Below are 26,740 nucleotides of genomic sequence, written 5' to 3' on the forward strand. Positions count from 1 at the left end.
TTGAGGGGTTACTGGACCCAACCCCTGTGGATACTGAGGGACAACTGTACTATAAATTGTTAAGGAAAGTCAATCTTAGAAGTCACAAGCTATTTTTTTCTTCTCCACGTTTCTATTCTCCCCGGAAATTCTGTGTTGGGTAAGATCGCCACGGATTCTCCACCCCTGTTGGGGGCATTGAACAATTAAAGCTCCATAAGAGGTGATGAGCTTCTTGAAAGAGAAGAACCTGTTTTGTATTTGTGTGTTCCCAGGGCTGCTTTTGCAGTGAGACTGTCAGCATAGAGGAGGACAGAGCCCTTCCCCAGGGTGCCAGAGACCTGCTTCTCCCAGGCTGTGCTGCTTCCGGCTGTGACCTTGGGCCAGCCTTAGCCTGACTCCTTGTTGCTTATGACAAGGTGCAGTTAGACTTCTCTGTCTCTCTCAGGGAAGGAAAGTCAGAGGAGGCAGTGGATCTGAAGTCCGTGGTAAAATCTAAGTCTTAATTTCCTCAACTACTACACAAAGAAGAGAGCCACTTTCTCTGAGTTTAGACAGTTAGTTGTTCCCTTAGAGGACAGTTCTCCTCATTTTCAGTTCATTGCTCTTGGGTGAATCAATTTATGTCACATATGATTCAGAATCATTTCAGTTATTTTATGGATAATTATATGCAGCCATGAGTTTATGCCTGAAACTTTTACATTTGATTCATATGAATTATTTTGGAAATCAATTTGAGTGAAAGTCATGATGATTTAAAAAATTCATTATAAGTAATTCCACGATGGCTTCTATGTTTCTTCTGACTGGTATTTTAAAGATTTTAATGTAGAATACAAGTCAGAAAATCTTCACGGGCTTTCTAGACTAGACTGGTAACAGTCTAGTCAAGGATATCACAATCTCTCTGTTTGAGTGGGTGGGAATGGGTTGATCCTGAGTTGGCTACTTTTTTTTTTACTCAAAATGCCACTTCTCTATTAGTTTATTTTCTTTCTTAAAGACTATAGGGTACTTGTAGGATCTGAAGCTGTGAGTCATGAGGTAATAGCTTCAAGCACAGGGAAGATAAAATGTTCCATTGTTTACATCGTCTTTGGTTGATTGGTAATAACTACCTGGAGTGCTGAGAAGAGTATCAGACCAGTAGGAGTTCTGCAAATAGCAGAGCAAGCCAGCAAAAGGTTATGATAGATTATTGATATCTTTTGTTTTTTAAAATTAATTAATTAATTAAGTTTTGGCTGTGTTGGGTCTTTGTTGCTGCGCGCGGGCTTTCTCTAGTTGCGGCGAGCGGGGACTACTCTTGCTGTGGTGCGTGGGCTTCTCATGGCGGTGGCTTCTCTTGTTGCGGAGCACGGGCTCTAGGTGCACGGGCTTCAGTAGTTGTGGCTCGCGGGCTGTAGGCACGTGGGCTTCAGTAGTTGTGGTGCACACGCTTAGTTGCTCCGTGGCATGTGGGGTCTTCCTGGACCAGGGCTTGAACCCGTGTCTCCTGCATTGGTGGGTGGATTCTTAACCACTGCGCCACCAGGGAAGTCTGATTATTGATATCTTGATATCTGTGCTGGGTGCAGGATGGGGAAGGTGCTTCTCTTGTGTCATGTAGCTTCCATTGTAAAATTCCACAGAGGAACAATAGTAAATATGATTCTGTTCAGGGCACATCGTTAACATTGACCATCAAGAAGTTCCATTGCAGAGAGAGCCTGGGAGGACAGCTGGGATCCTGCTTTTCCTGCTGTGCACAGATTACCTAAGATAAACGACAGGAGTACCATGTTTATATCAGCATGGAGAATACATCCTCCTGTGGTTAAACTGAACGTGTAATTATGAAATGAAAACCAGCTCAGCTCTACCAGATGAAATGTTACTGAATCATTTTCTTCTGTTCAGGAATTTACTAAGAAAGAAAGAAATTTACTAAGAAAGAAAACTTTTTGAATTTTTATGAGGAAGAACTCAGAGCAGGATGGTTTTCCACTTTCCAAAACAGCTTTTCACATTTTTGTTGGCTTGTAGAGATATCCTTCGAATACATGATTTCCACATGAAGAAAAAGGGCAAGGGTGGGAAATGGCCTGTAAGAGCATAACTGATTTGCAGGATGACGTGAGGATTGTGAAATGCTGAGAAGCAGCTGAATCACACGAGCAAGCAGACAGGATTTGTTTCTATTGCAGCATCAAATTAAGTCCCATGTGGCTAAAAGTCAGTTGGTTTACAAGCTCCCTTGTAGAATCTGGCCACCTTTCTACTTCCCCTTCCAAAGCTCCCACTGATTCTGCTGACGCTGTGGCTGCCCACATCAGTGATGAGAGCAAGCTACAGACAGCTGGATTCTGAGGATCTGACTTGGCCCTATGTTGGGATTAAGCAAACAGAGTTCTCAAGATGTGTTAGGTTTCCCACTAGGGTGTTGTCAAGTAAATGTTGGCTGCCTCTGGACATTGTAATTTTGAACCAGAAACAAGACAATTCTGTCATCTTCTTTGGTGGAGATAAAAAATCCATCATCATCTGAAATCTTGTTTGACTTAGAATCCTGATTTCCATTGCTGTTGTTCTGTGTGGTTTTTGTTTTTTTTGTTTTGCCTTTTCCCTCTCTGTTCATCCAAATCCTTTTCTCTTTCCCCTCCACTGCCACCTTCTTCATGTGAAAAATCAGAGCAATATTTTCCATGGAATGTCTACATACTTGGCATTTCCTAACACCAACAGAAAAATGCAAGCGCAAAATTAGAATGTAAATAAAACACAAATAAAGCATACTCTTTTTGATCTTTATGGCACCTAATTTGGTAGCCCAGTTGATTGAAGGCTGAGTTTTGTTTGATTTTGTACTTAGAAATTGTTACTCTTGCACTGTTTACCTCCCAGCAGTGTTGCTTCAGGTTGTTTCTGAAATATTAGCATTCAGTTCCTTACTTCGACCTCCTGTTTTAAGACTGTGAGGAAGAAAAAGAGAAATTTTGAATGTCATTAAAACACACTTTGACTTTTACTGAACCTAATTCTGCCCCCTTCATCCAGGACCAGGTCCTGCCATTCTGTTTTTCTCGAGACAAGCTTTACCCTCTTCTTCCTTTGACATATTTTGTAATAATAACATTACATTTATATGGGGCTTTGTAGTTAAGAAAATATTTCCACATGGACTATTTCGTTTGGCCTCACAGGGGAACTGGAACAGGCAAGATGGATGGCCCCATTTTTGAAAGAGAAAACAGATGTTCAGAAAAACCAGGGTTAGAATCCAGGTCTTCAGATGCAGGTCTTCCCTTCCCACATCACTGTGGCACGGGAAGCCACAGAAATAGATTTCCTTTTCTTTCTCTCTTGTTTCTTCCTGGTAGATGAACATTAGAGTCTTGGTCTTTGACCTTATCTGCTCATTAAGGACTTACTATGCTATAATTAGAGAATGAGCTATTTTCCCATATGCTGTAGGTAAGAAGTTAAAATATTTACCTGATTTGTGACTAAACAAAATTAACAAAAAAATTGAAGAATAAGGTAGTTATTAACAGTGCAAAGTTATACTGGTTTATTATGCCCATTGGAAGGTCTTGCATTTTCATGATTTTAATGATTTCTGCACATGGCTACTGAAATATTTGTCAGAAGGTGTAGAAAAAAATGCCGTCTTTCCTGTTTAACAGTAGGTTAAGCAGGAAAGAAGTTTACATTCTCTGCCATGTAAAATTCTGGCAGAGTGGGCTGGTGTGGTGACTTCACTTTGCAAATGTCCCAAACACCCAGGCTCCTTCTGGCTCACAGCTCTGCTAGCCTGAGGTGTGGCTCTCTTTTTTATGTGCAGGGCAGCCTCCTCAGTCTGGGTAACAAGAGGGAGAGAAGCATAAAGATAAATCCATGAGAAAAAAGGAAGAACGAGGTCGCTAGGGAGTGAGGGTAGACAAAAAACAGGTCCCAGGACTGGACCCTAGGCTCCCCAACATGAAAAAAGTCAGGGATTCTAGGAAGAAGCAGCAAAGGAGAAGAAGGGAGATGAGAAGAATGCCTGAGAGTATAGAGTCCTTGCAGCCTTTATGGGTTAATTTAATTCATTGAAATCTCAGAAAGCCAAGTTTTTTCTCTTATCTCTCAGTTTTGGGTGATGCCTACCCACCCTGCTGCTTCTCTTCTTTGTGAAAGCGCTGCTTTTTTGAATGATCTTAGATGCCAAAGGTGAATGGAGACAAGTTGTGAAAGTTCAACAAGCAGGTTTGCATTCTTGCCCAAACAAGCCAACCTAATTCAGCCTGAGCGTGGGCAACATGGTCAGTGGGAGGATGGGACTGTTTTATTTGGGGACCGACACCATAAAAAACAGGCTGCTCTGTGAAGTGTGCACCCGCCCGCCCCCAGGTGTTAGGTGACATGTCATGCACTGTCTCAAAAGTGAAAGGTTTCAAACAGGGACAAGAGAATGAGCCTTCCCTTAATATATTAGAGGTGGGCAATAGTGGCATTTCTGTCTACACCTTCTGACAAACATTTCAGCATCCGTGTGCAGAAATCATTAAAATCATGAAAATGCAAGACCTTCCAATGGGCGTAATAAACCACCATTATGGTCTATCATGGATAACTAATCGTGGATATGATTGGTTCACCTAATCATATCTTGGAATTAAAGATATATTTCAATACCTTGCACTTTGGATAAAATCATTTCTGTTCTTATGGGACACAGAGAAATAATCATGAAATTCTAAGTGGTTAAAATAGAAAAAAAAAATCCACTTGTGCAAATTCTATACTTTCTATGTAATTAGCATTGCAGATGATGTATGAATGCATGTACATCTGCCGTGTCATTAGCTGTGTATCTTGAAGCTACGTTACTGGATTCCTGGCCCTTGTTATACCTAAACAAAACCCCAAATGATAACTTAGAAAAAATATCTTTTCTCCAGTTTCCACTCAAGCGTTTCTTAGGTGTCTTCATTGCCCAGCAAAGTCAAAATTGTGCCCATGTGACAAATTATTAAGCCATTTTTTTTTTTTTTGAGCGGGTTGCACTGATTTAGAATTAATCATGTTTTCAAACAGTGGGCAAGTAATTCTATCAGCTCTCTTGCACAAATGAGGTTACAGTCCTCATTTATCAAGTGAGAAGACAAAAGCAAAGAGTTCAACAACTTTCTCTGAACGCAGAGGAGCAAACGCTGCCCGTGGCTGTGAGGCGGGCTGCCTCCTGCCGGACCACACAACTGACGTCCCGGTTGGGACCCGTTGAGTCCGGAAGCAGGAGTTACCGCCGGGGAATGAAATGGCTGCATTGCCTTTCAGTTGCCCCTGGAGGTCAAGTTAGTTTATTTGTTTTTAATTTAGCTGAAATTACAGGCTGGTTGAAAGATTCCTTTGTCGGTGGGGGTCTTTTGAATAAGCCACATAAACCTTTTTGTTTCTCTCTCACTTTCCTCCAACTCCTCGTCCCATTTGCAGGATTAAAAAAGCACTTGGGAGGCACATTAATCTTGCCGGGCGTTGTCAGGAGTGATCAGCGAGTTTTATTAAAAGCTCTGGGACTGCCTGAAAGACCTCCTTGTCTGAGTTTGAAATGAAAGGGACGTGTTAAGATCTTGGGGCACATTGTCGGGACCCCTTGCCCTGCCCCTTGGACTATGAGCTGACAGCCCCGGAGAAGGCACAGAAGCCCTCCTTTGTTGAAGGGATTTCACTGGTGGATGGAAACGAGTTGGCCCCTGTCGGCATGAGCTCTCTACGCTGGGGTGGGCTCGGTGCCCTGCTGCTGCTGCTCAGGTTGCTCCCGGGCTGGGCCAGCCCCACCCTCATCCGTGTTAACCGAGGGGTCAGGGTGATGAAGGGCAGCTCCGCCTTCCTGTCTCAGGATGACCTGAAGTTCGCCATCCCCAAAGAGAAAGATGCCTGCAAAGTGGAAGTTGTGATGAATGAACCAATAACCCAGAGGGTTGGGAAACTCACTCCACAGGTAGGTCATATCTGAGATTTGCTATTTAGTAGTGTGTATGAATGAGAGTGTGTGATAATGTTGGGGGGGGGAGAGAGAGGGAGGGAGGGAAAGGGAGGGAGGGAAAGGGAGGGACGGAGGGAGGGAGGGAGAGAGAGAGAGAGAGAGAGATCAAGCTCTTCCTTCAAGCTACCAGAGGTGAGTGTTGTAAGGTGTTCAAATTTGAAACGGTGGAGTTGCAGTTAGCGGGCATAATACTGCACTGTTTTTTCTATGCAAGGTGAAACCTGTTAAAAAAATTTTTTTTGAGGTATAATGACATATAATGTTAGTTTCAGGTGTACGAGGTAATGATTTGAGATTGGTCAAACGTGTTTTTTGAATGTTCTTGGGTGACTGTGGATTACAGCCTTGAAACCAACAGGAGTTACTCCTATTTATATCAACCCCTCTGGAGGAAGGCTGGTTCGAACAGATATGGATGGATGCATTTTTAAAATTAGTAATGCACCAAATTGACAAGTCTTTCCAATTTATCTTCTCTTATTGACGAAATCTTGTGTAAATATTACCAGCTCTTTGACCTTATAAAACAGCTAATCAGCCAGGAAAAGGCATAATGGTAAGGGAATCACATCTTATTTTAGGTGCATGGCCACTCTATGAGAATCTTAGGGGAGAGAGAGAAAAAAACAGAGCGAGGGGGAGAGAGAGAGAGAGAGAGAAGTAAACGAGAGGGAGAGAGAATGAAAACGGGTTGGAGTGGGCAGTCCCCTGTGTGGTGTGATATGGTCAGTCTTTATGGGACTATTCCTGCCCCCAAATTATCTCACCCATGGCCAGAGTGCCTTTGGTTAAGATATCAGGGTTTCAGGACATCTTTAGGACACATTTGTGACTGCAGAATAGCAGAAGTTAAACACGAAGATGTTTTAATCTATTACCATCCCTTGAACGTTCCCTTGAGTAAGGGAAGAGATCTGGAAACGATACATGAAGACACTTCATTTTAAATGTTCTTCAAAAATGTCTTCATAAAATTTTTTTTTTCCCTTTAATCACTACCATGGAGACCTTGTCATTTAAGGGTGTTCTGTGCTCAATCCTTTTGTAGGGTGGAGTTACCCTCTAATTCATTGGGTTTAGGAAAGTCTGTATTATCATACATTTGCTTAAAGAGCTTATCTTTATACACAATAGAAAATTGCTTCTGGTCTTATTACTTGTTCCTACTGTGGTTTAACTTTCTTCTCAAGGCAAACAGTTTTCAGAATATTCAATGCTGGGTATGGCTGCTGCTCCTAGCAAAATACAGCATTTCTGTTTGCTGAACTGTGAGCATTAATGTTCTTCCTCTCTATTTGGCTAAAAAACTATTCTATCGGCTTATTCAAAAGTGGTGTTAGATGTCATAAAGATGAACTAAAGAGACTGAGATAGATGCTAGCTCAAGTTGACATCTCTAGACATTTCCTTTACTTCCATTACAGTTATAGTCTGATTCTGAAACACATCAGAATGCTATGGCAGGCTCTCACATTGGGAGTATGGCTCATGTGACTGTGACTAAATGTCTCCCTCCGGTTTCCTGTGAGTTTTTCTTTTGTCAGTCAATGAGCTTCAGATGGGCATCTAAAAAATGTTAGTATGTGCTCATGGACCCAGGTCACCCTGGTTTTCCCATTTGTGTGGTAAGTGCAACATCTCCCCACTTTCACCCAACATAACTTATGCTGGAAAGTGTGTTTGATTGGCACCTATAAGTTAGGGATAAAGGAGACGCCTGGGATAGCTCATGTCTGGAGCCCCAATGCACTAAATGCGATGAGTAGGTGACACGAATAGGCTCAGCAGCAGGCCCTAACTACAGGCACGGGGGTCAAAAGCAAATCCTTGGAGTTTTGGGGAGCAGCAAAATAGGACCCGAATCCTAGATGTCTGGGATCCCTGATAGAGCAGAGACCCAGGGCTATATGGAAAAAGGTGGATGCCTTATAAAGACTGATGAACTGATAATTTGGTAACCCTTCCAATCAACATATTAAAAAAATGTGTGCAACATTTATTTAGAAGTAAGGCTGAATATATTTTGTGAGATAAGAAGAGAGGAAAAATTCCTCCTTGTAGCGCACTGGGGTAATCTATGGTCCAGCTGTATTAAGCTCTGGCCCCAAGCATGCAAAACCAAAGGCCTACTATTCACCAGATTCTCCCTCCTTAGAAAGTATTTTGGGGAAGATCTCCTGTTACTTAAACCAGCCTCTGGGGATATCCTCTCCCCATCCCAAATAGCCTATGACTTCTGAAGTGCTTCATATAGCACTTTCTATGAGAGTAATGAAAAATATCATCATTTTCAGTGATATTTTAATAGTCTTCACTATGTGGCCAGCTCTGAGGCACTGGAGAGCAAAAAGGGATCCACATGACTAGAACTAGGTAAAACATTTATTTGGTCACAAGGATCAAGTGTTGTGATAGATCTCTAAGTTGTCTCATTTTCAAACTTTCTCTGATTTTCTGGCAAAAATCCATTACTAGAAAGACAATGTGGAACAGAAACAACATATCTGTCTGATTTAGGGAAGTCTGCATTGCAAGGCAAAGGGGCAGGGCTCCAAACATCCCCAAAGGGTCCTCTAATGTGCTGATTAAAAGATACTGTTTAGTGTATGTCTATCCAGAGGTACATCTGACATCTCAAACAGATTTATATCATCTAAAGTAAATATAGCTGCTAACAGTTATTCTGTGGAAAGGAGTCCATTAAAATGTGGAGTTTCGTTGCCTTTTGGTCAAATATGAGAACTGGGTACTATCGTGCAATCTGTATGTCCGGAAAACTTTGTTTCTCAAACCACTTGGTGATCCTATTTTTTCATTATGATAATTTCAACAAAAACAAAATCCCTAAGTGAAAACTGCTTTTTTGCAAATATGTAGCTGTAAATTCAGGTTGGTGCAGTTCTCCCCAGGGATTGATTTCTTATGGAGTTTTTGAAATTAAACACAGCCAAGCATTGCCAAGCCAACTATGCACACACACACACACACACACACACACACACACACACATCCTAAACATTACTCTTTAATAGAGCTTACTAGTAAGTTGAAAGCAGGCTTATTTGGGCCCATTCCTAGCGAGATGACAGTATTAACAGCACCCTGCTGTGTAATGAACCGTTTCATGTGAGTTGTACAGAAAATGTTTTGTTTAACATCTGTTCAGTCAGTGTTTTCATTCCATTACTGAAGTTTGTCATAGGACCAACAGGTTCATTTTCCTATTGGTTATTTGGAAAGGGATTTCACGTGGTGCACACGAGTACCTTCTGTCTCGATAACCTTCTCGAGATAGTCAATTAGAGAAGGTTGATGGCAATATGTTTTCCTCATGTTTTAGGACAAGAGTTACCCACTCACAGTACTTCTCACCCCTGACCCAAAGCAAGAAATTTCCTGGGTGGAAAAGCACCCCCGTTTAGCACTGAGCTCACTCTTTTGAATAGGAAATGCAGAAGTAAGAAAATACCTCTAGTTTGAACCAGTTTGCTGTCATTAAAGTGAGTAATGAGTTAGGAATGTGTGACAATTTAATTATAAATTGTAATTGAAAAGCAGTTGAAGTGGAAAAAAACAAAGCTAGACAGTAATTAGAAAAGGATTTAGCTCTCCTTTGTTTTAGTTAGTAAATTTATGGAATTATGGTTGTCGCCTTTTATAAAAGGAAAACATACTATGAAACATAAAACAGATGTTTCTTTTAACAAAGCAGATTGTCTCTTTGTTACAGTGACTATCTGTCAATGATATGGGAAAGGTCTTTCCTTTATCTCCTTCCTTGTTGTCAATTAAAAAGAGGAACCAAAGATGTCTGTAGGAAACGATCATTTGTATTAGTGAGAAAGTCTTCTCAGGGAGGATTATGTTGTTTGTAAATGTTTGAGGCTGTAACAAGGTACAGGCTAAATAGCATGAACTCAACAATGATGATATGTGAATACCTCGAGGGTATTTCTTAGAACTCTACCAAGTCAGATTGGGCATAATGAGAGTCATGGTGTGAATGGAAGAGAAAACTCTTCTTTTAAAAACTATGACTCCCAGAATATAACAATTAGCAATCCTTAGTAGTTCTGAGTGAGGTGATACAGTTAATTATAATTTTGTTTGAATAGAGAAAATTGCCTTGACATTGTTATTTGTCTCATCAGTCATTTCTGCTATTACATTACTAATAAAAGCAGTCTTTTGCAAGTAAATGAGAAATATCTGTGGGTCGTGTTTGGCTCTGATCGACCACAATAGTGTCTGTAGTAAGTGGCTTCATTTTTAAATATAAAAACACTATTCTGAAAGGAAAGCAATAAAAGGAGAAGAAAAAAATACAGAGCTAATACAGCGTGTTTGTATATGGGGTAATGCATGCCTGTTTCTACATACACAGAGGTAGACCTCTCTGACTCAGTTGCTATGGTGTTGGTAAATAACATTTTGAAAAATGGAACCATATTTTAAATGTACTATACACTGGAAAAAGATAGTTATTTAGAGATAATCACTGCTTAATTTATCTGCCTGATCTGCTTGGATTTTCATAATTTAGATATTCTCAAAGCAAAACACAGCTATATAAGCAGGATGGTCATAGGCATGGGGGTGGGTCGAGGTGGTGATGGTTAAAACACACACACACACACACACACACACACACACACACAATGCTAAGAGACCATAATTTCTTCAGGCAGTACTTTACTGCTGGAAAAATTTTAAAATGTACCAGTTTTCTCACAGATGTGTATCCATTTCTTCATGTGAACTAGGTCTTTGACTGCCATTTCCTTCCCAATGAAGTTAAGTATACTCACAACGGTTGCCCAATTCTTGATGAAGACACAGTGAAGCTTAGACTTTACAGGTAAGCAGTATAGAAGCATTGTTCATTCCTTAGCAGATAACCACTCTGTGTACTTCTTTTTCTTTGGATAGATATCATTATGATGGGAGTTACTAGATTTCATACAAGTAATTTGCAGTAGGAACTGGAGACCTGAGTGGGTGAGGCAAGAATTGTAGCAACCTTTCAGTTACTTTTATTTATATCATCTTCCTTGGGGCATTTCTGTGGCAAATTATTAGCCCTCTCCTGTTTCCCTTTAGAGTTCTTGTATGGGTATCTCTGGTCATTTAATTCCCCACTTATGATAAAAAATGGAGATTATAAACTACAAATTTTTAATGAGAATTAGGAGGAAAATATATTCCAAAAGTGAATGAAATTCTTCTTTTTGATTATCAACTGCTTATTTATTAGAATCTTCTTTTTGATTATCAACTGCTTATTATTAGAAAAATATCTTCTATTTTTCAACATATTATATTTTAAAAAGGTTCAAAAAATCAATTATAGAGTTGGACAAAGTGACCATATGACCCAGCAGTTCTACTCCTAAATATACATATATACATAAGAGAAATAAAAGATATGTTTACACAAAAATTTATACACAAATGTTCACTGCAGCATGTTTCATAAATGCCAAAAAGTTGAAACAATCTGATGCATGTGTAAACATGATGTGGTATATCCATACAATGGAATATTATTCAGCCATAAAAAGGAATGAAGTACTGATGCATGCTACAACATGGATGAACCTTGAAAACATTATGCTAAGTGAAAGAAGTCTGACACAAAAGGTCACATATTGTGTAATTTCATTTATATGATATGCCTAGAAAAGGCAAATCCATAAAGACAAAGTGGATTAGTGGTTGCCAGCTGTTGAGGAAGGGGTGAATGGGGAGTGAATGCTCATGGGTGTGGATTTTTATGGTGGGGGGGTCATAAAAATGTTCTGGAATTAGGGAGCATGATGGTTGCATAACCTTATGAATATACTAGAAACCACTGAATTATAAACTTTAAAAAGGTAAATTTTAGGGTCTGTGAATTATATCTAAATAAAAAGTTAATTTAAAATTACATAGCACAGGGAGATCAGCTTGGTGCTTTGTGACCACCTAGAGGGGTGGGGTAGGGAGGGTGGGAGGGAGACTCAAGAGGGAGGGGATATGGGGATATATGTAAACGTATAGCTGATTCACTTTGTTATACAGCAGAAACTAACACACCATTGCAAAGCAATTATACTCCAATAAAGATGTTTAAAAAAATATAAGCTCATGGTTATGGTATTGCTCACTTTATAGAAGCAACTGAGAATTCAGTGTAGGTGGAGTAGGCCTTATATAGTTTTTTACTTGGTTTTTGTTGCTTTTAAGAGTATTTGGCTAAAATACGGCAGCATGAATTTCCCTTAAGTACTAGACTAATATGAGTTTAGAGTTTTGTAGCACAGTGAATCATCCTATAAACACTTATGATCATCTGCTATAGGTTAGGCCCATGCTAGACTTAGGAAACAAAAACATGAGGAGACATAGACTGGTTCTCATGGTCTCATGCAAAAGATGGGTCGCTAACTGTGATTCAGAATGAAAGGTGCCGAAAGAGAGGGGTGCACCAAATGCTGTGCTCAGGAAATGCGATGGCACCAAAGGGTTCCTTAGGAAGCGATGCAATCAGCATACAAGGCTGTTTGATTTTCCTAAGACTTTAAAGTTAAAAAACAAATTAGCTTCAAAGAGCTTGCTGGGAAGGGCTGGAAAAGCTAATGAATTCTAGCTGTTCCTACTTCTTTCTTCCTTGAGTTTCTGAGGGATGGGGAGGGTAGAGGAGCACACATGAAGGGCAGAGTTAGAGGACCTGTCAAGTTCCCTGGTCTTGAGGATTTAGAATAGAATATTCAGAGGAGTTGGAGGCAGAAAACCAGAGAGCATGTTTATTACCCTCTTACCTTGTCTCTAGCCCTTTTGGCAAGCTACTTGACCTCCCTGTGCCTGTTTCCTTATCTGTAAAATGGGATTAATAACACTTATGATAGATTCCTGTGAAGACTGAATGATATACTCTTCATAAAGAGTTTAGTATCTGACCGGGCCATCGTGAATGCACATCAGTTAGGAGCTGCATTATTGATACATACCCATTACCCATTAATTTTCTCCCTTCAGTAAAGAGTGACAACCCATATCTGCTAGTCTCTGTAAGTATCCAGAAAACATAGTCATTAAGGGAATGAAAGGAATAGAGGTAATACCATCACTGAATACCCTTTATATGCCAGGCGCTGAGCAGAGCACCCCAACTAGACTGTAAATTACTATTCATGTAGTGGCATTTCTGAAGGGCAAAAAGGCCTTGATGCTTCAGAAACCCCTCACCCCCTCACTCCTGAATTAAAAGTCAATCCATAAATTATACATGCTGGATATTCTTAAGTTGCACACATGCTAGAGAAGGGACTCTGAGCTCATAGCAGTCATTAAGTACCAGTATCAATGATGGATATGAGAGAAGGTGTTAAAAGAAGGGTCATTGGAAAGGGAAGTAACAGAAAAAGGAGTTGTCACCAAGGTAAGGAGAAGAAGGGAAAAGAAGAGAGAGGTTGGGAGTAGAGTGTAAAATAAAATCCACACTCTACCTGATACACTGATTGTGTGAAAGCCAATCTTTAAGCTTCCAGCCAAGTTAGTACACAATATCGGAAGTACCTGGGCACCAATAATATTGCCTTTGCTCTGTTCTGTCCACAGATTGACTGAGACAGACACCTTCACGGAAACCTTTATCCTGCGGGTCTATCTCCTGGAACCAGACTGTAACATCATCCATATGAGTGACAATGTACTGGAGGTGTCTGAATTCTATGGCCTGTCCCGAGCCATTGATAAAAACCTGCTCAGGTTTGATTATGAGAGGACGGCTAGTCTGGAGTGTACAGTCAGGCTGGACCCTGTGGGAACTCGGCTGCCAGCTCATGGCCAGCTGGTTGTGGTGGAGCCCTGGCCGGAAGAACCTCGTGGAGATCAGCCACACAGTTTTTTCCCTGAGTCTCGTATGATATGTTTTAATACTTATCTGGATGTTACTAAAGCTGACAGATCTGTAAATGGTCATCTTCTACCATGACAAAGATTTTTACTTAATATAATTTGTAGCTGGTTGAAAAATGTAAGTTAGTGGTTAAGAGTGTAGACTTTGGAATTGGAAAAACCCGGGCTTGAAAACTGCCTCTGCTATTTATTCCCTGTGTGCTTTTAGGCGAATTATTTAACCTAAGTCTCTGTAAAACAGACAAGGATAGTGGCTGTTCCATAGGATTGTATAAAGATGGGAGTGAATGAGATCACACACACACACACGAAGTGCTTAACACAGTATCTGGCTCATAGCAAGTGCTCAGTAACTGTCAGCTGTTATTATTAATAGTAGGTAGCAGGGCTTCCCTGGTGGCGCAGTGGTTGACAGTCCGCCTGCCGATCCAGCGGACACAGGTTCGTGCCCCGGTCCGGGAGGATCCACATGCCGCGGAGCGGCTGGGCCCGTAAGTCATGGCCGCCGAGCCTGCGCGTCCGGAGTCTGTGCTCCGCAACGGGAGAGGCCACAACAGTAAGAGGCCCGCGTACCGCAAAAAAAAAAAAAAACAAAAAAAAATAGTAGGTAGCAATGGCAGTGGTAGCAAAAGTAGCTGGTGAATTTACTAAGTATTACTAGACTTGGAGCAGGTTTGAGGTAGAGCTGGTGGGCAGCAGCCATGGTTTAAATCAGGAAAAGTTAATGGATAACGTTCTTTCTGTTATTCATTTAATTATCACATTTTGGGCACCTCCTAGATGCATAATAGTGTTCTAGGCACTGTGGGAAGAGCAAAAAATATAAGGGAAAATCATGATCACAGTAATACCTTGAATTTGGACAGAAATTTATAGCTGAAAGCATGTACAATAAGTTATCTCATTTGGTCTTCACAGCCTTCACAGGGTAGGAAGTAGGATACCCATTTTGTACATCAGGGAAATGTGCAAAAGGCCACTAGAAAAATAAGTGGCCTGTGAGTATCATATACTGTGCAGGAGTGAAAAATGCAGTTGGAGAGAGACAAAAGACTATGTATTGGAGAGATGACTGTGGTTTTCAGTGGGAGACAGCAGGTTGGCTCAGGTGGTCAATGAATATTTGAAGAAAGGTTTAGTAGAAAGATTAAGTCGACCTGAAAAGGTTTTCAGGATTTGAGTGTGTGACAAGCACGAAGGGGAGTGAATTTCAGTGAGTAGAATATTCTAGCAGAGATGGCATGATGGTACCATGGAAGTGGATGCTGTAAAGGAAGACCAGAGCAGGACAGTGGAAGGCCTACAATGAGCCTATTAGTCAAAGATGGTCCAGCACCAGAAAATGCATTTTATATATTTTTTCTCTTGGTCACTTTTGGTGGTTAAGAACCTGATTGGATAATTGGTCAACTGTTCTTTTCAGTAAAGGCAATGACAGGTTTTCAAGAAAATGACAACCTACTCAGTGAATGATTGGAGGGTACATGTGAGTAGTCTTTGGGCAGTGAGAGGGAATGAGTACCCATGGGAGGGAGGATGGGTTTTTAAATTTTAGAACCATTAATGTACAAGTGACTCTCTTAATTCACTGCTGTACATTCTAGAACTGGGAACAGAACTGAAGTGTCCTGGTGGCAGATGTCCCCTGGGACTGAAGAAAATAGGAAGTCTCAAAGTGAGCTGTGAGGAGTTCTTGCTGTCGGGGCTTCGATATCAACATCTGAGTCCCCCTTCTCCGCACATTGATTACATCCCCATTCGACTGGACCTCACAGATAGCAGGAGTAAAATCATATACAAGGTAGAGTCTGTGGGGTTATGTGTCTGTGTCCCCAGCTGATCCACAGCAAGAAAGTCAGTTCCACGGGGGCGCTCGTGCTGGTTCCTGTATGGTTGTGGGTAGAACAGCTCAGCGAACTGCAGACTTGTTCTGCCAGTACGTGCTTGAAACAGTAGCTTTTGTATATAATATCAGTACATAGTTTCCCTTCTCTGGCTCTCTTGTAGCTCTATCATCACTGAAGCAGCTTAGAAAGGACCTGGGTCAGGTTACATGTTAACTTTCTTCTCCCGTTCCCTTCAGTATTCTTCAGATTCCCATTTCTGCGTTTGTAACTCCTACTCTTTGATGCTTCATTTACTCCTTTATTAGAACCTCCTTTCATCTGTTAGAGGAAATCAGAGGGTCCACCCACCCACTCTGCAAGGCCACAGGAATCTGGGAGAGAGGGGGAGCTCAGTCCTACTTTTATGGCTGTAGCAGATGATATCATTTTCACTCTTTCAGACTTTGAGTTGGAGGACCGGGTTGTCAAGGAGACAGCCCCCCAAGGGCTTCCTGCATCTTCCAATCTCTTTTACATTCTCCTGCCCTTTCTTTCCTTTGATCTCTTCCCATGGAAACGATGACAGAAAGTGAAATCAGCCTATATAAGAGATTTGACATGCTGTTCTCTTAATTCATGTATGCTGTAACTTGTTTATTTGGGAAGCTGGGGTGATTATGTACCTGCTGAAACAGCTCAGATTTTGTGCTGATTTAAGATGATCTGAGATGACATTTGTGGAAGACCTCCGTCTTTCACAGGCTGACTTCTCACTAGGATTTCTCCTAACAGACCCAGTCAAATATTGAACATTATTACCACAGGAATTAATAAAACACAGAATGATAAGGAAATGAGTAAAACAGGATTATAGAATTTTATAATTGAGATTTGGAAAAACCGTGAGGTAGTCTGGTCAAACTGATCAGGTAAATCACTTGGGGAGCTTTGAAAGAATAGATTTGAGTCTAACATTAACAGTTAAGAGCATGACTTTGGGCCCAGGTTGCCTGGGTTCAAATGTTAACTAGCTGTGTGACTTTGTACTTTATGCCTCATTTTAAAAATCTTAAAATGGGCATGGTAGTACTTACTTCTTATTGAGAGGATTAAATGAGATAATGCTTACAAAGCACTTGGCACAAAGTTGGACACGTAATAACCTCTATACATATTTTGCTAGTGAAAAAACTGATCATCAGCCAGGTTTGGAAATAATTGGCTTAGCCCAAGCCCCTTGTTTTATAGTGGTAGCCAGAGAAATTGTGAACCTCGCGAACCTTGACTATACATGCCTGGCTGAGTCAAGACTAAACTCTACGTCTCTTAACGACTAGTATGTGTCTTCTGTTTGTTTTGAGGTCAAACTCCTTTCCCTTTTAATGCTTTTTTGTATCTGTAAAAAAAAATTAGAGCCATTTTTCTTCCTAATTGATTTTTCTTCTTTTTCCTCTGTATATTGATAAAGGGTTTTATGTTTTCAGATCAGTTTTATTAGGAGTTTCCCCTTTAAAATGACCTTCCTGTATTATTTAGAATTAACCTATTCCATAGTCAATTTGGCATGTCACAAACAGATATAAAAGTAATATGCTCAACAGCAGAGGATTTTTTTTTAAAAGCACAGAAAGAAAAATAAGAAAACAAAACTAGGGGTATTTCCACCATTTTTATATATATACACCCTTACACACACATACACAAACACACACACAGAGTGAGTGGGGAGGCTTGCACACCAGAGTTAGTTTATGGAACTGAATTTATACTATATTTGAAGTTTTGTATCTTGCTATTTTTTAATTTTTATGCTGGTATAGTCCTTCCTCATCAAGTGACTAAATGACTGTTCACCCGTAATTTCTTATAGATTTAAAAACATTTTCCTGTTTATATTTGCCTTTTTATTCTGCCTGAAATGAATTTTATCATATTGTGAAACACAGAACAGTTTTTTCCAAGTAGCCAAAATTTTCAACACTATTTGTTGAATAATGGACATGTTTTTAGATGAGTCTTCTGTTGTATAGAAAGATATTATGTGTCTATTTCAAGGCTAGCTCTTTTGTTCCTTAGATTTGCCTACCTATTCTTGTGCCAGTACCATATTATTCTAAATATAAAAGGTCTATATAATAGACTTTAACATTTTACAGGCAAGTCCTTCCTCATAGCCATGAGTCCTTCCTCTTCAAAATTTTCTTATCCATTCTCACCTATTCTTATTTCTAGGCAAGTAATTAAATATTTATGTTAGTTTTTTTAAAAAGCCCCTAAATATTTTTTATCAGGATTGGATTAAAACTATAAATTATTTTGGGAAGAATTGGAATATTGGAACATTTCCATATTGAGTTGTCTCATCCAGACAAAAGTTATCTAACTTCATCGAGACAAATGATATTTGATATGTTTCTGTAAAGTTTGTAGTTTTCTTCATGTCAGTTGTGCACACTTAAGTCCAGTCCTAGACAATTTGTTTTTGTAAAATTATTATGACTAGTCTTCTTTTCCTCCACTATTTCTTCTCATTGGTTACCGATGATAGATAGGAGAGCTATTTCTTAGACTAATCTTCTTTTGTCTGGCTTCTTTCTTGAATTCAAGTATTCTAAAATTTTTTCAATTCTTTGGGCATTTAAAGACCATAATTACATCTTTCACTAATGATGATAATTTTTTCCTTTCTTTTTCAATAATTATTCCTCTTTTTTCTACTCTTTTCTCCACTGGTTTGGCCAGAATAGTATTAAATATAGTGATGCTTATAAGAATCTTTGTCTTGTACATTTTATCACTGTCAACTGCCCACACTGTCCTTTTTAATATTTCTTGCCTTGAATTCATCTCTCTTTGAAATTCTTAAGGTTACAACTGCAAACTTTACATGATAAGTTAGGATCATCCTTTTACTTTTAATCTTTGTATATAATTTTAAGTGCCTTTCTGGTAAGGCAGATATAATTGGATATTTAAATTTCAGAATATTTGTCTTGAACAAGAGAATATAGGCTATATTTCTGTAATAATGGATATCTGTGGGTTTTTTCCTATCATCTTGTTTTCTGCTTTCTTGCTAGTTAAAAGAAATTATCTTGCACTCTAGTTTATATTTTCTCAGACTTTATCTTTACTTATTTGAAAAATCTTTATCCCACTTTAAAATTTATTTCTAAATTTAAAAAATTCTTTAACCTATATTTTTAACATTTAAAGTAAAAAATGAAGTCTTTTGCCTCCTTCCTATATATTATGAGGATTGATCCTATTTATCCTTTCTCACTGCAATTACTCACCAGCAGACTTGGTTAATATAATCTGCAACTTTAGTTCCAGTTTATCATTTTTATACCTTATGATTGCTTGCATCATCTTTTATTTCAAGTACACTCTTTTGACATTTGTATCCATTTTGTTAGTATGTTTCAGATAACATTTATTTAGGCTTAACTCTAGGTTTAATAGGTCTTATTGTTCGGCACCAGTCCTTTCATACTGTAATTTCCCCATTCTTGTTTAAATTGTAAATCTTCAAATGTTTTTCAATGGCTCGTACAGACTAAGTAGTGTAAACTCTATGCTGTCTCAGCATCACTCCTTTGTCTTTATAAATCATGCAGTGAGAAGGGGGTGGGATTGTCTTCTTCTGTTTTTCTCTTTCTTTGAGCCTTGCTGACTAGTTTCTGAATTTCCAGGCTGGGGGGTGGGTGGTTTGGAGAAGTTTGGAGAGAGAGGTCTTATTGGATCAGGCACTGATGGAATATGACTTCATGCTCTCTGAGTCTGGCAGATGTTTCAAGCTGCTTCTTAGTCTCTGGGCAATTTCATGGTTCCTCTGGAGATCCCCCACTGCGAAGGCCTCTCATCTTGGGAGAGTACATTTCTAGCCTTATTGGTCAATTGCAGTTCCTCCTGACACTCCTAGGATATGATTTCCACTTCCAGGTTCTTTCTGCTCAGATTCTTTGATTTCTCACAGAGGCACCCTAAAGGTCAGGGTCCAGGATGACCCTAGACCAACCCTCTGTCCCATTTGCTCCACAAGAGAGCACTCGTATATTCCTTCCTGCCGCAAACAGGGACTAGAGACTGATCCCAGCACAGATACCATTATTCTTCTGCCTCTGGCCACTGAGATTCCTAAGGTATGAGCCCAGCATTAGTTCTCTGTGTGCTCCACCAGTAAAAGACACATATTTAGGCTGGCGTGAAGGAAATTTGTGTTAAATATCATACTATTCACCCTGATTTTATAACATCATTTATATTGTTTCCCCCTTCATCTTTTCTTTCTCCTTCAAAAGTCAGAGAGTGTGTGGTTACCCGTCTATATCAGAGCTGGCATCCCTAATCAGATTCCAAGGGCTGCATTCATGGCCATGTTTATTCTGGAAGTGGATCAGTTCATCCTGACCTCTTTGACTACATCAGTTCTGGACTGTGAAGAGGATGAGACCCCCAAACCCTTGCTGGTGTTCAACATTACTAAAGCCCCGCTCCAAGGCTATGTGACTCACCTGTGGGATCACACCAGACCGGTGTCCTCCTTCAGCTGGAAAGACCTAAGTGACATGCAAATTGCCTATCAGCCACCAAACAGCAGCCATTCTGAGAGGAGACATTATGAGGTAAGAAGGAAGAGAGACAAAGCTGCTAGCCTATTTGGTATTCATAGAGTCATTGAAGAGGCTCCGCCAGTGGAGAACCACTGCTTTGAGAGAGGCTCTAGTAGTCTGATGCTGGACTGACATAGTCTTCTGAGCAAATGCAGGGAAACATGTCTAGCATATTTGCTTATTGTGGGTTAAGAACTTCTTTCACAGAGAGGAAAAGTTAAAAACATTGATAAACTAAGGAACAAGACCTACAGCCTGAAAAAGTGAGATTAGGTTGTCAAAAATGAGATCAGGCAACAGCAGAAACCTGAATCAGTTTTGCCTCCATCCGTGGTGTATAGCCCAGAAATAATGGTATTTTATATTATAAATGGTCAATGTGTGGTTCATATGCAATTGTTTGTTTACAGGTGGAGTTGGAAGTATATGACTTCTTCTTTGAAAGGAGTGCACCTATTACTGTCCACATCTCCATCAGAACAGCAGACACAAATGCCCCAAGAGTGTCCTGGAACACAGGTAGAGTGCAATATAGGAGTCAAGCAACATAGCCTTGAAGGGAAGGCAAGAAAGTATATGGGTCAGGAAAAAAAGGTAGCTTTATTCCCATTTTACACATGAGGCAACTGAAATCAGACAGGTTAAGGGTATCAGATAGTTATTTTTTTGGTTTTGTTTTTCTTGCTGTCAGGGTGAGAAATTTAAATCCAGGATTCTTGTGTCCTGAAACTGAGTTCTTTCCTTTAGAGGAGATAAGCCAAAGATCCCTTTCCACTGATTGAGGCAAAAAAGTGACGATTTGTGATATTGAGCATAGCTGGACTGGGAGAGAAAAGGTCTCCAACTCAAAATTGTTCAGAAGCATCGAAGGAAGGCGTAGACTGTAATCCATTGTCTTATTGTTAAGTTGGGTTGCATGGAAATGAAAATGCATAAATAAGAGTTTAAATTGCTTCGTTTTATTTTTTTAAATTGTGTAACTGACTTACAATTTTATATTAGTTTCAGGTGCACAGCATAGTGATTCAATATTTTTATATATTATACTCCATTTAAAGTTATTATAAAGTATTGGCTGTATTCCCTAGGCTGTACAATATATTCTTGTACCTTATTTATTTTACACATAGTAGTTTGTACCTCTTAATCCCCTCTCCCTATCTTGCCCCTCCCTGCTTCCCTTTCCCCACTGGTAACCCATAGTTCTATATATCTGTGAGTCTGTTTCTGTTTTTTCATATTCATTTATTTTTTAGACTCCACATATAAGTGATAACATTGAGTATTTGTCTCCCTGTGACTTATTTCACTAAGCACAATATGCTCTAAGTCCATCCACTTGTGGCAAATGTCAGAATCTCATTCTTTATTATGGCTGAGTAATATTCCATTGTATACATAAACCACATCTTCTTTACCCATTCATCTGTTAATGGACACTTGGGTTGCTTTCATATAGTGGCTATTGTAAATAATGTTGCTATGAACATTGGGGCACATGTATCTTTTCCAATTAGCATTTTTGTTTTATTCAGGTATACCCAAGTAGTGTGTTTGCTGGGTCACATGGCAGTTTTATTTTTTAGTGTTTTGAGAAACCTCCGTAGTGTTTTCCTCGGTGGCCACACCAATTTACATTCCCACAGAGTGTTCTCTTTTCGCCACATCCTTGCCAACATTTGTTATTTGCATTGTTTTTGAATGATAGTCATTCTGACAGGTGTGAAGTGATATATCATTGGGGTTTTGATATGCATTTCTCTGATGACTAGCAATGTTGAGCATCTTTTCATGTGCCTGATTGCCATCTGTATGTCTTCTTGGGAAAAATGTTAATTCAGGTCTTCTGACCATTTTTTTTTAAACATCTTTATTGGAATATAATTGCTTTACAATACTGTGTTAGTTTCAGCTTTATAACAAAGTGAATCAGTTATACATATGCATATATCCCCATATCTCTTCCCTCTTGCATCTCCCTCCCTCCCAATCCCACCCCTCTAGGTGGTCACAAAGCAGCGAGCTGATTTCCCTGTGCTATGTGGCTGCTTCCCACTAGCTATCTATTTTACATTTGGTAGTGTACATATGTCCATGCCACTCTCTCACTTTCTCCCAGCTTACCCTTCCCCCACCCCATATCCTCAAGTCCATTCTCTAGTAGGTCTGCCTCTTTATTCCTGTCTTGCCCCTAGGTTCTTCATGCTTTTTTTTTTTTTAGATTCAATATATATGTGTTAGCATATGGTATTTGTTTTTCTCTTTCTGACTTACTTCACTCTGTACGATGGCTGAGTAATATTCCATTGTATATATGTGCCACATATTCTTTATCCATTCATCTGTGGATGGACACATAGGTTGCTTCCATGTCCTGGCTATTGTAAATAGAGCTGCAATGAACATTGTGGTACATGACTCTTTTTGAATTATGGTTTTCTCAGGGTATATGCCCAGTAGTGGGATTGCTGGGTCGTATGGTAGTTCTGTTTTTAGTTTTTTAAGGAACCTCCATACTGTTGTCCATAGTGGCTGTATCAATTTACATTCCCACCAAGAGTGCAGGAGGGTTCCCTTTTCTCCACACCCTCTCCACCATTTATTGTTTGTAGATTTTTGGATGATGGCCATTCTGACTGGTGTGAGATGATATCTCATTGTAGTTTTGATTTGCATTTCTCTAATGATTAATGATGTTGAGCATTCTTTCCTGTGTTTGTTGGCAATCTGTATATCTTCCTTGGAAAAATGTCTATTTAGGTCTTCTGCCCATTTTTGGATTGGGTTGTTTGTTTTTGTGATATTGAGCTGCATGAGCTGCTTGTAAATTTTGGAGATTAATCCTTTGTCAGTTGCTTCATTGGCAAATATTTTCTCCCATTCTGAGGACTGTCTTTTCATCTTTTTTATGGTTTCCTTTGCTGTGGAAAGGTTTTAAGTTTCAATAGGTCCCATTTGTTTATTTTTGTTTTTATTTCCATTTCTCTAGGAGGTGGGTCAAAAAGGATCTTGCTGTGATTTATGTCATAGAGTGTTCTGCCTATGTTTTCCTCTAAGAGTTTCATATTGTCTGGCCTTACATTTAGGTCTTTAATCCATTTTGAGCTTATTTTTGTGTATGGTGTTAGCGAGTGTTCTAATTTCATTCTTTTACATGTAGCTGTCCAGTTTTCCCAGCACCACTTATTGAAGAGGCTGTCTTTTCTCCACTGTATATTCTTGCCTCTTTTATCAAAGACAAGGTGACCATATGTACGTGGATTTACCTCTGGGCTTTCTATCCTGTTCCATTGATGTATATTTCTGTTTTTGTGCCAGTACCATACTGTCTTGATTAGGGTAGGTTTGTAGTATAGTCTGAAGTCAGGAAGACTGATTCCTCCAGCTCTGTTTTTCTTTCTCAAGATTGCTTTGGCTATTCGGGGTCTTTTTTGTTTCCATACAAATTGTGAAATTTTTTGTTCTAGTTCTGTGAAAAATGCCAGTGGTAGTTTGATAGGGATTGCATTGCATCTGTAGATTGCTTTGGGTAATACAGTCATTTTCACAATGTTGATTCTTCCAATCTAAGAACATGGTATATCTCTCCATCTGTTGGTATCATGTTTAATTTCTTTCATCAGTGTCTTATACTTTTCTGCATACAGGTCTGTTGTCTCCTTAGGTAGGTTCATTCCTAGATATTTTATTCTTTTTGTTGCAATGGTAAATGGGAGTATTTTCTTAATTTCACTTTCAGATTTTTCATCATTAGTGTATAAGAATGCAAGAGATTTCTGTGCATTGATTTTGTATCCTGCTACTTTACCAAATTCATTGATTAGCATTAGTAGTCTTCTGGTAGCATCTTTATGATTCTCTATGTATAGTATCATGTCATCTGCAGTGAGAGCTTAACTTCTTCTTTTCCGATTTGGATTCCTTTTTCTTCTCTGATTGCTGTGGCTAAGACTTCCAAAACTATGTTGAATAAGAGTGGTGAGAGTGGGCAACCTTGTCTTGTTCCTGATCTTAGTGGAAATGATTTCAGTTTTTCACCATTGAGGATGATGTTGCCTGTGGGTTTGTCATATATGGCCTTTATTATGTTGAGGTAAGTTCCCTCTATTCCTAGTTTCTGCAGGGTTTTTACCATAAATGGGTGTTGAATTTTGTCGAAAGCTTTCTCTGCATCTATTGAGATGATTAGATGGTTTTTCTCTGTCAATTTGCTAGTATGGTGTATCACATTGATTGATAGGGGTATATTTAAGAATCCTTGCATTCCTGGGATAAACCCCAGTTGATCATCGTGTATGATCCTTTTAATGTGCTATTGGATTCTATTTGTTAGTATTTTGTTGAGGATTTTTGCATCTATGTTCATCAGTGATATTGGCCTGTAGTTTTCTTTCTTTGTGACATCTTTGTCTGGTTTTGGTATCAGGGTGATGGTGGCCTCGTAGAATGAGTTTGGGAGTGTTCCTCCCTCTGCTATATTTTGGAAGAGTTTGAGAAGGATAGGTGTTAGCTCTTCTTTAAATATTTGATAGAATTCACCTTTGAAGCCATCTGGTCCTGGGCTTTGTTTGTTGGAAGATTTTTAATCACAGTTTCAATTTCAGCACTTGTGATTGGTCTGTTTATATTTTCTGTTTCTTCCTGGTTCAGTCTCTGAAGGTTGTACACGTCTAAGAATTTGTCCATTTTTTCCAGGTTGTCCATTTTATTGGCATATAGTTGCTTGGAGTAATCTCTCATGATCCTTTGTATTTCTGCAGTGTCAGTTGTTACTTCTCCTTTTTCATTTCTAATTTGTTGATTTTGAGTCTTCTCCCTTTTTTTCTTGATGAGTCTGGCTAACGGGTTATCAATATTGTTTACCTTCTCAAAGAACCTGCTTTTAGTTTTATTGATCTTTGCTCTCGATTACTTCATTTCTTTTTCATTTATTTCTGATCTGATCTTTATGATTTCTTTCCTTCTGCTAACTTTGGGGTTTTTTGTTCTTCTTTCTCTAGTTGGTATAAGTGTAAGTTTAGATTGTTTATTTGAGATGTCTCTTGTTTCTTAAGGTAGGATTGTATTGCTATAATCTTCCCTGTTAGAACTAGTTTTGCTGCATCCCATAGGTTTTGTTTCATCGTGTTTTCATTGTCATTAGTTTCTAGGTGTTTTTTGATTTCCTCTTTGATTTCTTCAGTGATGTCTTTGTTATTAAGCAGTGTATTGTTTAGCCTCCATGTGTTTGTATTTTTTACAGATTTTTTCCTATAATTGATATCTAGTCTCATTTCAGTTTTCTTAAATTTACCAAGGCTTGATTTGTGACCCAAGATATGATCTATCCTGGGGAGTGTTCCATGAGCACTTGAGAAGAAAGTGTATTCTGTTGTTTTGGAATGGAATGTCCTGTAAATATCAACTAAGTCCATCTTGTTTAATGTATCATTTAAAGCTTGTGTTTCCTTGTTAATTTTCATTTTGGATGATCAATCCATTGCTGAAAGTGGGCAGTTAAAATACCCTACTATGATTGTGTTACTGTCCATTTCCCCTTTTTTAGCTGTATTTGCCTTATGTATTGAGGTGCTCCTGTGTTGGGTGCATCAATATTTACAATTGTTATTTCTTCTTCTTGGATTGATCCCTTGATCATTATGTAGTGTCCTTCTTTACTTCTTGTAATAGTCGTTGTTTTAAAGTCTATTTTGTCTGATATGAGAATTGCTACTCCAGCTTTTGATATCCATTTGCATGGAATATCATTTTCCATCCCCTTACTTTCAGTCTGTATGTGTCCCTAGGTCTGAAGTGGGTGTTTTCTAGATAGCATATATATGGGTCTCGTTTGTGTATCCATTCAGCCAGTCAGTGTCTTTAGTTGGAGCATTTAATCCATTTACATTTAAGGTAATTATCGATATGTATGTTCCTATTACAATTTTCTTAATTGTTTGGGTTTGGTATTGTAGGTCTTTTCCTTCTCTTGTGTTTCCTGCCTAGAGAGGTTCCTTTAGCATTTGTTGTAAAGCTGGTTTGGTGGTGCTGAATTCTCTTAGCTTTTGCTTGTCTGTAAAGAGATCCTTGTTGGGTAGAGTAATCTTGGTTTTAGGTTTTTCCCCTTCATCACTTTAAATATGTCCTGCCACTCCCTTCTGGCTTGCAGAATTTCTGCTGAAAGATCAGCTGTTAATGTTATGGGGATTCCCTTGTGTGTTATTTGTTGTTTTTCCCTTGCTGCTTTTAATATTTTTTCTTTGTATTTAATTTTTGATAGTTTGATTAGTATAAGTCTTGGTGTGTTTCTCTTTGGATTTATCATGTATGGGACTCTCCGTGCTTCCTGGACTTGACTATTTCCTTTCCCATATTAGGGAAGTTTTCAACTATAATCTCTTCAAATATTTTCTCAGTCCCTTTCTTTTTCT

At 39.1% G+C, this 26,740-nt stretch overlaps 1 protein-coding gene across 1 annotated transcript in view; it reads left to right on the forward strand.

The window, feature by feature from the left end:
• Positions 1 to 5,704: 5,704 nt before the first annotated feature.
• FREM1 (FRAS1 related extracellular matrix 1) overlaps positions 5,705 to 26,740 on the forward strand; it is a 159,787-nt gene continuing 138,751 nt past the window's right edge. The window contains exons 1-6 of the mRNA XM_065878900.1: positions 5,705 to 5,944; positions 10,753 to 10,847; positions 13,589 to 13,890; positions 15,493 to 15,689; positions 20,019 to 20,342; positions 20,741 to 20,849. Of these exons, the coding sequence (XP_065734972.1) occupies positions 5,705 to 5,944; positions 10,753 to 10,847; positions 13,589 to 13,890; positions 15,493 to 15,689; positions 20,019 to 20,342; positions 20,741 to 20,849 (1,267 nt within the window). The remainder of the gene's footprint in view (positions 5,945 to 10,752; positions 10,848 to 13,588; positions 13,891 to 15,492; positions 15,690 to 20,018; positions 20,343 to 20,740; positions 20,850 to 26,740) is intronic.

Source organism: Phocoena phocoena, chromosome 6 (assembly GCF_963924675.1).
Source record: "Phocoena phocoena chromosome 6, mPhoPho1.1, whole genome shotgun sequence".
Taxonomy (NCBI): domain Eukaryota; kingdom Metazoa; phylum Chordata; class Mammalia; order Artiodactyla; family Phocoenidae; genus Phocoena; species Phocoena phocoena.